The 13,387-nt window shown below is 47.8% G+C and overlaps 1 protein-coding gene across 1 annotated transcript in view; it reads right to left on the bottom strand.

Annotated features, from left to right (window-relative positions):
- Positions 1 to 13,387, bottom strand: part of BBS7 (Bardet-Biedl syndrome 7) — a 52,762-nt gene that overhangs the window by 27,538 nt on the left and 11,837 nt on the right. The window contains exons 2-4 of the mRNA XM_075616033.1: positions 3,253 to 3,408; positions 2,284 to 2,349; positions 1,292 to 1,354 (exon numbers count right to left, since the gene is read on the bottom strand). Of these exons, the coding sequence (XP_075472148.1) occupies positions 1,292 to 1,354; positions 2,284 to 2,349; positions 3,253 to 3,288 (165 nt within the window). The 5' untranslated portion in view covers positions 3,289 to 3,408. The remainder of the gene's footprint in view (positions 1 to 1,291; positions 1,355 to 2,283; positions 2,350 to 3,252; positions 3,409 to 13,387) is intronic.

Genomic DNA, 13,387 nt, shown 5'->3' with positions numbered 1-13,387 from the left:
TTTAAACCTCTACATTTTTTAATTGCAATGATACTGTAGCCTGTCAGTTATTTTAATTTCTGCAAATACATCCGTTCACATTTGAATCAAAATTAAAGCTTTCTACAGAAAGCAACTACAAAGAGGGAGGAGGGGGGTAAGAAGGAAGAGTAAACACTTCACTTTCAGATTTTTGGTGAAAACAGATGGAGGGATTAGCAGTGGCGGCACTAGCCACCGGTGGTGCGTTAATGGAGGGAGCTCACCAAGGAGGTGATTGCAGAAGTTAGGGCCGACTTCCGGTGGGGCTTATTTTCCATGTTAGGCACACCTGTTAGGCCCACCTAGGCGGGGTCTCTGCTAACACCGTCCATCAAGGCCCCACACCACAGATAGGGCCCGGGGGAGGGGGTGTGCAGAGGTGAGGGGGCTTTTGAAATGCTGGAACGCTGTTCTGGCTACTAAAATAAGTGCTGGTACGATGTTCTGGCGTGCGGATGACGGGCCCCTAAAGGTGGTGGACCCTGGTGCCGCCGAACCAGCTGCACATAACGTAGTTCCCTGAGCTGAAACTGCAATGAACCTGTGACTGATCTGGGGGCTTCAGTAAAACCTGGCAACTCTAAATGCGCCAACAAATTAAAAAACTGGAACAAGTGTAGAACTTCACAATGATATAAAAATCAAAATCAAGGGTGCACACTTCACAAACAAACTCAATATATGAAAATGGTATTGTAGCTTTTCTTTCATATACTGAACTCTAAATGCACAGCATTTTATCATTTTATAATAGTAAAATATCTCCACTAAGGCTGCTAGTAACAAAAGCGAATGATCAATGAAACGTTAATAGAATTTGCCAATACGTTTTGCCTAAAAAGAATACGTTTATTTAAGTATTCCGGCCACCATTTTCAAAATTGTTTTTATTGACAGAATTTGAACCAGGGGGTCCTCCGGTACCGAACCACAATTTTTGTAGCTCAAGGGACTCCCTGAGATATTTACCTTTTCAGTTGCCGTTATTCTTCCTGTGCGGCCAGTGGGATCAAGACTCATTTGGGATCCATTTTGATTTCCCAAATGGAAGCAAAAACATTGGCAAACAGAAAGGTATCTCAGGAAGCTGGTTGTGACCAAAGCTAAAAATAAAATGATTTCGCTCCAGAGGACATCCTGGTTTAAATTTTGTACAACAAAATAATTAAACTGCTGTTTTATATAAGGTATGGGATGCAAAACTTACTAGAAAATGTCGACACAGATCACTATTTTTTTAGTTTTGTGTTTAAGTCTTGTTAAAACTTACCATGGCTTCACCTTTCTTGATACCAAAGCATGTAACAACCCCATCTTGATCCCCGACAACCACCTTGGGAGAAATAAAAAATGACGTCTTTATCAGATTACTGTCCTTACGTATTTGAAGAAAGCCACTTGCCACACACACACACACCAAGTATAAAAATTGTAATATAAGGATGTTATAGGATTTATAGTTTTTTTTTTCCAGAAACTTCTACAGTATGTACATGTCTGAATTCTATGGTCATTCACTCAAACTGTCCCAGCACCTTCAAGAGACTATGTAATGTACATATGTACGGAAAAATATATTTGTGAGTGTAATCAACGGAATGAAGAAAAGTAATGTAAAGATGTACTGGAAAATATATTTCTAAGTGTAATCAACACTTATCAATTATATTTAGCATGCTGCAAAATTAATATCAGAAGGCCAGATTTTGAGACAATTCTTATAATCTATAACATCAAAAATATATTTATTCATGGCATCTTTCCACTTGCAATTCATGTCACTAAAGTAATCCATTTGCACATATTAAGCCCCTGCTAGAGAAACTAGCAACCCATGAAGAGCAAGTATGAAGTATTCCTCGGTTAATGGATCGGTCTTTGGAATAGGATATCCAACTATTAGCTTATTTTGAACCTGGGAAACAAATATTATTGTCGTTTGTAAAAACTTTGGAACTGGTATTCACTCGGCCTGTATAAACCTATGTTTAGTACCTCGTCGCCTGCCAGAGAGACATAAAAAAATAATATGCCACCCTCACCTGGACTTACTGCAGGGAGGAATACTCAGGCACGATGAGCATATGGAACATATGTTAACATATGAAACAATTTCACTAGATGCACAAAAAGACATTCAAGATTTTAACACTGTTGACTTTTGATGTTAAACAGTGTTATTTTGAGCTGGACTAGACCCAAACTGTAGAAACGCAAAATGATGAAGAAAAAATTGACAGCAAAAACAGATGTATCCAATACCTTCTGCGTGGCTCGCCGTCCTGATGTAGGGAGCAATCTCATTGTTTTCTGAGACGTGACTCCTACCTGAAATATACATTAGGGTGCGGAATCAAGGTTATGCAAAGCTTACCTCTACTCCTTACCCATATGGAGCATTAATCTTTCTGAAATAGGATCTGGTGTTGTGGTTATATTTCTGAACCGAATGTAAATAATATTAATTATACATAGATTAGGCCTGTTAACCATCAACGAGCTGAATGCAACTCGAATCTGAATGAACGATTTAATAACAGATGCTAAGAAAAGCAGCGATTGCGAAGCAAAAATAATGCAGAATATGTTATTTTATCAATCCTTTAACAGATGAGATCTATATTTTGTAGCTGATCCTTCCCTGCCATTGTACCAAATTAACAATATGCTGAAAAAAAGGTTTATTCAGGGAAAAAACCATAGGGAACTGAAAGATTATTGTGCCGTCCCATTTTCATGCTTCCACTTCACAATGCTAACTCCATTATACACAGACCCAACCCACCTTTCCACCGCATATGAACAGAACAATGTACAGTATTTTGTATGTATGTTATTTTGCATTCAAGTGTCTTTACTATATATACCACATAAAAAATGTGGCAAATATGTTTGCATATTACAAAAAAAAATTATACAGCAGTATCTTCTACTCGGAAATATTGAGTAGAAAGACAAAAAGAGCAACTGGGACAGGAGGATGAGAAGGAGCAAAAAAAAATTAAAGGCATGCAACAGGCAGATCGAGATGGTAAAAGAAAACAAGAGGGAGGAAGAAGGAAAAAATAAAGTATTTGAAGTGAAAGAGTTAATCCTTGTCTTATGCAGTTTGATGGGCTGGTACAGATTAAAACCATTTTAATTCTAAAGGTTACTAGAAGGAGAAATGCTGACTCCTTTTTTTACACTACTCCTTGACAACAGGATAACAAGGATTAGTTAGCACTGTACCTGCAGGTAATCCACGCGATTTAATTGCAACTCCATGCTGTGGAGAAAACGCTGCGTATCCTTATTGTCAAGATCGAAATCCCCGTTACATGGATCCCAACTCGACGTTGAGACTTTTGTCAGTTCATTTACGTTTGTTGTTGTGTGTTCATCTGCCTTTACATTTAAAAAAAAAAACATGGAAAAAATGACAATTACTTGAGGTAGAGTACAGTTAGGGAAACAAACATTTAGAATATTATATTGTGCAAGATGTGCAAAGAGTTGCAATGCGTAGTTGGAGAATGTAGTAATGTTGCAGTTATTGTGCAAAGTGAAAAATAAATAAATACGTCTCTGGGTAAATACAAATGAATACGATTAGAACTACTAAATAAAGCCGTAAGCAAATCCTCCCGAGGGGGGTGAAGACGTCGCACAGCCGCAATAATGGAGAAGGCTGATGGGTGACTCAAAAAATAGCTTTATTCACACATAATGTGCAAGCGGATCCTCTTGACGCGTTTCAGCCCGTGGAGCCTTTGTCAAAAGAGTGATCCGCTTGTGTTAAAACCATCAACTTATAGGGTGTTACCAAATTGCTACACCTGTTCCCATTTCCCAATACAATCGAGTAACAGGTGTCCATTAGCACACTCCCCATGTCATAGACGTTACATAAAACATAGTGATATACAAAAATCATCATAATAACCTGAGCAGCATTACTTCTGCCATAAAAATGCTCATGGGTATATCATAACATTATTGCAATATGTTTATTAACTCATTGCTTGATCCAGACAAGAATTGTGCATACATATATGTTTTTAATATAACCTGAACACTTAGACATTGCCTTTCATATTTAGTTATAATATGAGGATTTATGGCAGAAGTAATGCTGCTCAGGTTATTATGATGATTTTTGTATATCACTATGTTTTATGTAACGTCTATGACATGGGGAGTGTGCTAATGGACACCTGTTACTCGATTGTATTGGGAAATGGGAACAGGTGTAGCAATTTGGTAACACCCTATAAGTAGATGGTTTTAACACAAGCGGATCACTCTTTTGACAAAGGCCCCACGGGCTGAAACGCGTCAAGAGGATCCGCTTGCACATTATGTGTGAATAAAGCTATTTTTTGAGTCACCCATCAGCCTTCTCCATTATTGCGGCTGTGCGACGTCTTCACCCCCCTCGGGAGGATTTGCTTACTGCTGCTTTCTACCGCCTGCACGCCGAGCTGCGCATCTCTCTCTCCTGCGACCAGGACCCGGATATCTCTCAAGGGCCGCCGGTCAGGTGACCGCCCACCGCGACAGCGGATGCAGGGTTGGCGGTGAAGAGGCCATCGATTCATTGTGAAGCTAGGAAGTGGGGGGGTTATGCTATACCCCCATATCCACACAGCTCCAGAAAAAGGTCCATCTACAGGAGAAGCTACATCACAGGAGGACATTACGGGCATCGAACCAGTACCCCTGAATCAGATAAGTAAATCTTTTTATCCCAACTACATGGTGCTCTTAGGGAGCCTGTTTCTGGAAAAGATTGTTTACACAATTTATTGTCTCTATGCTTGGGGTCTACCATAGCCTAAGTTCCAGTTACATCACTGTGCAGCATTGCCTTATTTCTGAGCGCCTGGTGGGTCAATCGTCAGATTTACCTGGTTACATATGTAGCGGTCATGTAAAATGCCTACAGTCATCTCTCCTGCTGGCAGCAAGGCCTGGTAAGTGTGGGCATGCCAGCAGTAATCATGGAGGTTTTCCCTCACACCCTGGTGGGGTGCCCTGTGTATGGATGGGACTGGTCACATGCTCTGACTCCATGGTTAGTGATGTCAGAGGTGTGTCAGCCTCAGAAGTTACATAAGGCACAGCACTGTGTCAAAGAGTTAGTTCTGTCAGAGTTCAAGGCGAGTACAGTTGCTGTATAGTTCTTAGTTCTAGTTCAAGCCCAGCAGGAGTTGCTGGAGAGTCTTGGTATGAGACCGGAGTTCTGCTGAGAGGAAGAGTTGCGGTAACTCCAGAGGAGACTGTGTCCAGGGACCTGGCACAGGATAGTGATCCCTGCGGGGATAGGGAATCCCTATTAAAGGAAAGAATCACCTTTGAAGGGAAGCAGCGAGGAGAATCATGAGAGGCTAAGTCTCAACTGCGAGGGGCAGCTAGCCCACATCATTCAATAAAGATGTGTTCATTCAGAAATCCTCTCGTGTACATCTGTGGAATGAGTGTACAGAAAGGAGCACCACGGAGGAGTTCCTCAATAGGATCATCCCCATGCGGACGCAGGGGCCCTGTTGAGGTGGAGGCGCTGCACTGGAACTAGGTGAGACTCAACACACTACCTCAGCTGCCTGTCTAGACGGGTTCTCCCCACACACCATCATGCGGGAGACTCAGGAGTCCTGTAGCCAGCAGGTGCACCGTCAGGCATATTCACACTGTAATGGGGTCCGGTTAGACCACAGGGGCCAATGTGAGATTGGGTGGGTCAGGCCGGGCCAGAAACACCGTTACATTTGGAGGCGAGCTGCTGAGATCAGATCTGTCAACAGGACAGGCTCTAGCTAGGCACACTGGGAAACAGGGATAGAGTCTGCTGCCACTTTGTGCTGCGTAGGGACGGACCTAGGGGTGGTCAGGGGGCTGACGGGATATTGTCAGTTCGCAGGGACAACCTAGGGGCCTGAAAGGAGTGAGGGGTCTGGAGCCGGGCTATAGCTGACCGAGTCACCTTGAGGCAGTGCTAGTTGGTAGGATGCCAGAAGGGATAGCCTGTTAACTTGGTCAGGAGTCCTGGAGAGGGTCTGCGCTAGGCTGACCAAGACAGGTAGACGCCCCAAGTACTGCATGGCAGAAGCCAGAGTACCTAGCCCATTCCAGACACTCACCGTAGGGAGCACAGACTGGGAGGAAGGAGTCACAGCAGACACTGAGAGAGTGAGCCTAGACTGAGGTAGTGCACATTGAGTCAAGCCTAGTTCGGGTACACATGTGGTGGTGCATCTGAACATCTTTATTGTACTGATGTGGAGGCTGCCCCGCAGAGCGGAGCCCCATGTACGACAACTGCTACGAGAAGATGGAGGATCCGCGTGGTGCGGAGAACATAAAATGGCGACCAGAGGCTGGTGGGGAGGGCACCCGTGGCGTGCAACCCACTGAAGAGCAGACTGTCGCCGAGTTATCATTGACCAATCTGCTCTGGAGCGGAGCGAAGGCCGTGGCTGCCCCGTTTTTATCCTGTCTGGGACAGCGAGGGGCCACCCTTGAAGAGTGTGAGGAAATTGTAATAATCGGGGGAGAACCCCGCGAGGAGAGCAAACAAATGGACTTTTTGGGCGTAAAAGTCAATCAAAATGGCGGTTCCCGCTTGCTAGGGAAACCGCATGGGCCAGTCGCAGAAAAAATGGCTGATGCAGGAATTGCAAAGAGCTGGCCGGGAATGGCGCGAACAGCAGAGCCCCGCCCTGAAGGGGGGCATGGCGCGAAAGCTATGGCTGCGCCGGGATGGACAGTGACTAACTCAGCCCCTGTGCTGAGTCAACCGCTTAGTCTATGGGACCCTCCCCTGATTTCTACCAGGGGGAGTGACTTTCAACTATGGCCTGTGGGAATGCACCCACTGGGCCCAGGGACTGATATCCAGACGGCGCCACTACAGAAAGTAGTTCCGGCCGCGGAAGGCAAGTGCAAGAAAGAGGGATATCTTGCACAAAAAGCGGCTGCAAGAAAAAGGCGGGAGCTAGCCGCGGGAAAGGACCTCAGCTCTGAGGAGACTGGCGCGAAAACGCTAACCGCGCCCACCAGGACTGAGAGAGGTGCGGCCTTAATTAAGGGGCATGATATTCCCCTGTTGGACCCGCCCATTATTGCAACCCCTGGGGGCGGGTTTCAGCTCTGTCAGAGAAGGGAGGAGCCGAAGCAGGGAGTGGCTGATCCAGCAACTTCCATCAGTCAGTTGCGAGGAACCACTGAGAAGGAGAGACCTGTACAGGAAGTGGCTCCTGTACAAAGAATGGCCTGCTCCTCCACTGTGGGCACGATGGTCTCCACCCAGCCCTACTCAGTACCCGGCGGGCTACTGGTGGTACGGGTGGCTGGCACCGAGACGGTGGTCGGGCTCTGCCTACAATGCGGGCTGCCCGGAGGCACGGTCAATACAGCGGCACGTTGCCCTCATTGCGGGACTTTGTACCTGTGGCCTATGCCCACATTCATTCCTATACAGCCTGCTGACTCCCCGGTGGACGTGACAAGGCGCTCCGCCGAGTCTCCGGGCGCGCTATGGAGCAACCGCGCGAGTCCCGGAAACAAGGGACTGGAGTCGGTCAAGTCGGCTGGGTCACTGGCGATTGAGGCGGCTGAACCAACCCCCGCGTTCGGGGAAAAGAGACTGTCACCCCGCTCGGAGACCCCTAAGTCCGGGCGAGGGGATTACTCAGATGAGGACCTCCGTGAGCTGGCGGTAGTAAAAACGGAGCTGAAACGGCAGACCGGGAGAACGACACCCCGTGGGGTGAGTGGCAGGACGTCCCCCGCAGATCGGCGACCCGACCGACGGAGTCCCGCCATCCCAGGACCTGGCGGAGATGGGAGAGAGACGCCTACACCCCTGCGGACGGGTAAGCCAAAAAGCCCTATCTCTTACCTGGTCACAACAGACGGCGAAGCGCTGGAAGGGCCGCGCCAGGCCCAAAGCGCACGTGGAGGGACGGCATCACTTCCGGCAACGACGGCGGAGCAACCGGATGTCGTCATAGAGGAAGAGATCCCGCATGGGGGTCCCACGCAAGATGGCGACGCTTCCGGTTCCGGGGAGGACTTCACTTCCGGTGGCGACGGCGGAACCCATGAAGAAAAAGCAGCGACGCTTCGGCGATCGGGGGAAGGTCCCCGATCACTTACAAGGCCCAGAAATTGGAGAGACGATCTCAGGACTGAGGAGGGTGAGACATCATCCTTGGACCTGTCTACGGACAGCCAGGAGCGGGTCGTAACCCCGTGGGGTCCCGTTCCGTGCCCCTATGCCCAAACCCCCGCCATAGTTAATACCCCTACCCCCATCACACGGTCACCGGGTTCACCGCCTAGCCTGGAGTACGTGGACAATTCACCAGGGGGAGAGGGAAGACGGACTGGGGAAAGGCAGCGCAGTGGCGCTACGGAGGGCGATTCACGTGGAGGGGGAGAATTGAGGGTGGCAGATACAGCACCCCAACCGGCAGTAAAGGCTCCGGGGTCCTCGAGGTGGTTCCCATCGCGATCCACGAGGTCGTCAGGGGTATTTTCATTTGACGACGACAGGGAACCAGGGCCTAACCCATTTAAGGAGACCCGGTGGTGGGCCCCGCTATTTGAAGGGTACTCTGCGTGGATGGACCGTACTCGGTTCCTCATCCGGCGGGAGGACGTGGTAGATTTCTGGTGGAAAGAGGGAGAGTTCACACCCGAGCAGAGGGACAGGGAATTACAGAAGAGGTGGTTCCAGCTGGAGCGTAGAGACATAGCGCCCATGGGTCCCGACACACTGTCAGATCCAGTCGATCCTGATGAGCCCCTATCATGGGTGTTACCTGGGAGGGCAGGTAATGCTGATCTGACCAGGGTCAGTAGGGCGGAGAGGGCTATAATAGTCCGGTATAAAAAATCCCACGGGTTGGAGTATCCCTATGTTCCGGAGCCCCTGATGGATGAAATTGAGGACAATAGGGAAAGGTGGCTCCAAGAGACTATAGAGTTGTACTTAGTCAATAGGGGGAGCGCCATTGTAGGTAAGAAGGCGGAGGAAAGGATAGACACCCTGATGCGAGTATGGAGCATAGGGAGAAATGTCCACAAACATAGGGTGACCTATAGGCCAGAGAGAGGATCGCCTCGGCATTACTATGTCACGGTCCTGGATATGGGTAACAGGGAGGTGAGAAAACCTGACCCAGATCACTATTTTTAGGGGGTACTAACACATTACGCGGGTTCGTGGCTGCTGGTCGGGGCGGGCTTGGCGGAATGTACTGTAGTCATTGTTATGGTATTCTGAAAATTTGTATGTGAATGTTAACATAATTATGTCCTATGTTACAGTGCTTCCTGGAAGAAGGTGTACAAATTTAGGTCCCAGCGAGGACGATGGGATTCACCAGGGGGAGAATGTAGCGGTCATGTAAAATGCCTACAGTCATCTCTCCTGCTGGCAGCAAGGCCTGGTAAGTGTGGGCATGCCAGCAGTAATCATGGAGGTTTTCCCTCACACCCTGGTGGGGTGCCCTGTGTATGGATGGGACTGGTCACATGCTCTGACTCCATGGTTAGTGATGTCAGCCTCAGAAGTTACATAAGGCACAGCACTGTGTCAAAGAGTTAGTTCTGTCAGAGTTCAAGGCGAGTACAGTTGCTGTATAGTTCTTAGTTCTAGTTCAAGCCCAGCAGGAGTTGCTGGAGAGTCTTGGTATGAGACCTGAGTTCTGCTGAGAGGAAGAGTTGCGGTAACTCCAGAGGAGACTGTGTCCAGGGACCTGGCACAGGATAGTGATCCCTGCGGGGATAGGGAATCCCTATTAAAGGAAAGAATCACCTTTGAAGGGAAGCAGCGAGGAGAATCATGAGAGGCTAAGTCTCAACTGCGAGGGGCAGCTAGCCCACATCATTCAATAAAGATGTGTTCATTCAGAAATCCTCTCGTGTACATCTGTGGAATGAGTGTACAGAAAGGAGCACCACGGAGGAGTTCCTCAATAGGATCATCCCCATGCGGACGCAGGGGCCCTGTTGAGGTGGAGGCGCTGCACTGGAACTAGGTGAGACTCAACACACTACCTCAGCTGCCTGTCTAGACGGGTTCTCCCCACACACCATCATGCGGGAGACTCAGGAGTCCTGTAGCCAGCAGGTTCCCCGTCAGGCATATTCACACTGTAATGGGGTCCGGTTAGACCACAGGGGCCAATGTGAGATTGGGTGGGTCAGGCCGGGCCAGAAACACCGTTACACATATACTAAATAAAGCCCCCAATAAACCACTTAGAATATTTCCCACTTAGTTCCTGTAAACTTTACATTTTGATGACGAAGGTACAATCCCTATCTTCAGCTCCTGTTTTGTGTGCACTTTTGTTTTTGTGTCTTGCAATTTTCTGAATTTGTAACTTAACAATAAACTGGCTTTTGCAATGCTGGGTCATATTACTAGTTTCAAAAAGGTGTGGGGACGTAGAAGAGAATGGTAATATTTATCTGAGGGTAATTTCGGTTTGAATACTTTTCCTATAGAATTATTTTATGGTGCAGTGCATCTTAAAGCAGCATTTCATTCAAAATCATATATATTTTTATTTTAAATAAATCAGTTTACATAGTTACATAATTACATAGTAGATGAGGTTGAAAAAAAAAAAAGACACATGCCCATCAAGTTCAACCTATATTAAATTTAGATGACATATACTTATCTTATATTTGTATTCACAGTATATTGATCCAGAGGAAGGCAAACGAAAAACCCCAGTGAAATATCATCTAATGATATCTCATAAGAGGAAAAATAAATTCCTCCCTGACTCCAAATATTGGCAATCAGATTACTCCCTGGATCAACATCCTTTCCATGTTTACTTATTTAGTATTTCCCTACATACATTTTTTTCTAAAAAGATGTCCAACCTTGAACAAATCTATTGTATCTGCCATCACAGTCTCCATGGGTAATGAATTCAACATTTTAACTGCCCTTATTGTAAAGAACCCTTCCTTTGTTGCTGGTGAAATCTCTTTTCCTCCTATAAAGGGATCACAATGTGTCCTTTGTACTGCCCTTGGGATGAATAATTCTTTTGAAAGCTCCTTGTACTGTCCCCGAATATATTTGCATATAGTTATCATATTCCCTCTTAGACCGAACTCATACACTCCAACAATTTAGTGACAAGTGCGCTCAAACGCCGGATCCTTTCAGTTGTATAAGTTATATGATATACAGATAAGCAGGATAGGACAAAGGGGTTGATGAAATCAATGCTGTAGTAAAGTCCCCAGACAGACCAATGATCCCTGAAGGGTAAGATAAATGGTCAAAAACCACAATCAAACCCTCATTGGGATGGTTCCTGGACTCACAATAAATATTTGTGGAAAATGAAGAATAATACTCACAGATGCCCCTGTCCTGTATATCCTGATAGGCGTGCAGCCAAGTGAAACGCGTAGGAGGGTGTTTACCTCCTTTTTTATGATGGATTAATAAAGGAATATATTTTACACATCATTTTGGGACCCACTCTATTGGCTGTGCGCCAGTTTCTCTCTCTTTCCGAACTCATATACTCCGCTTGCGAGAGTGCGACTCCATCCATGCCGTGCTGCTTTAGCACAGGAGATATGTGCTCATAGTGTTGCAGGCGTTTGGGGGCGTGGCGGAGGCGTGATGAAGCTGGTTCGCCCTCATTGGCTGAACCAGCGCACATGACGCTGACGTCATGCGGCAGCCGCCTGAGAAGACAACATTTATTGTCTTTTCAAAAACGCTGCCGCGTCAACGCACTATATCACCGGCAGGCGCTTGGCTAACTACTATAGCCACTTGCATTGTGCTTGTATGCGTGCACGCACGTAGCGACGCCGGCAGCATAATCTCGACCATAGGCACCTCTTTTCAAATATAAACAAATCTAAATTAGCTAGCCTCTCCTCATAAATCAGATTATCCATCCCCTTTCTTAAATTGTATTAGTAGTATTAGATTTAGGGCTGACAACAGCTTTACCAGGGCCCACGACTACAGTCTTGACCTGGGCCCCGGGTTGTTGAGCAAGGTAGCAGCCAGCTCAGGCCCAAAACAGCCCAAATTAAATATATTTCATTTGTTTTCCATAAAAATGTATTATATATTCCCCTGATAGAGGTTTTCATTTTCATTTGATTAGAAAAAATTGTTTCTTTCTTCTTCTTCTTCTTGTTAGTTTTAACAAAATGTATTAAAACGGACTGCTGTGGTGTGTGTTGAGGGGCAAAACGGACAGCTGTGGTGTGTGTGTGGGGGGGGGGTGAGGGGCAATACGGACTGCTGTGGTGTGTGGGGGGGGGGGGAGCAAAACGGACTGCTGTGGTGTGGGGGGGTAAACAGTGGTGTGGTGTGGGGGGGGGCAAACAGTGGTGGTGTGGGGGGGGGGCAAACAAAGTGATGTGGTGTGGGGGGAGCAAACAAAGTGGTGTAGGGGGGGCAAACGAAGTGAGGGGGGAAGGAGAGAAGGGGGGGAGGGGGGTAGAAGGGGGGGAGAAAGGAGAGAAGGGGGGAGAAGGGAGGAGAAAGGAGAGAAGGGGGGAGAAGGGAGGAGAAAGGAGAGAAGGGGGGAGAAAGGAGAGAAGGGGGGAGAAAGGAGAGAAGGGAGGAGAAAGGAGAGGAGGGAAGGGGGCTAGAGGGGGGAAGGGGGAGAGAGAGGAGGGAAGGGGGCAAGGGGGAGAGAGAGAGCAATGGGGGGAGAGAGAGAGAGCAATGGGGGAGAGAGAGAGAGCAATGGGGGAGAGAGAGAGAGCAATGGGGGGGAGAGAGAGAGCAATGGGGGGAGAGAGAGAGCAATGGGGGGGGAGAGAGAGAGAGCAATGGGGGGAGAGAGAGCAATGGGGGGGGAGAGAGAGCAATGGGGGGGATAGCAATGGGGGGGAGAGAGAGCAATGGGGGGGGAGAGAAAGAGCAATGGGGGGGAGAGAGAAAGAGCAATGGGGGGGAGAGAGAGAGAGCAATGGGGGGGAGAGAGAGAGCAATGGGGGGAGAGAGAGCAATGCCGGGGGGAGAGAGAGCAATGGGGGGAGAGAGAGAGCAATGGGGGGGAGAGAGAGAGCAATGGGGGGGAGAGAGAGAGAGAGCAATGGGGGAGAGAGAGAGCAATGGGGGAGAGAGAGCAATGGGGGGGGGAAAGCAATGGGGGGGGAAAGCAATGGGGTGGGGAGAGAGAGAGCAATGGGGGGAGAGAGAGCAATGGGGGGGAGAGAGAGAGAGCAATGGGGGGGGAGAGAGACAGAGCAATGGGGGAAAGAGAAAAGGGAGAGAGGAGGGAAGGGGATAGAGAGAAAATGGACAGACACACACACACACACAGCCCCTATTAAGCCAATGACACGCCCCCTCCCCTAATAGCCACGC

Source organism: Ascaphus truei, chromosome 1, assembly GCF_040206685.1.
Source record: "Ascaphus truei isolate aAscTru1 chromosome 1, aAscTru1.hap1, whole genome shotgun sequence".
Lineage (NCBI taxonomy): Eukaryota > Metazoa > Chordata > Amphibia > Anura > Ascaphidae > Ascaphus > Ascaphus truei.
The sequence above is the reverse complement of the archived record's forward strand: the minus strand, read 5'-3'. Positions and strand labels throughout refer to the sequence as shown.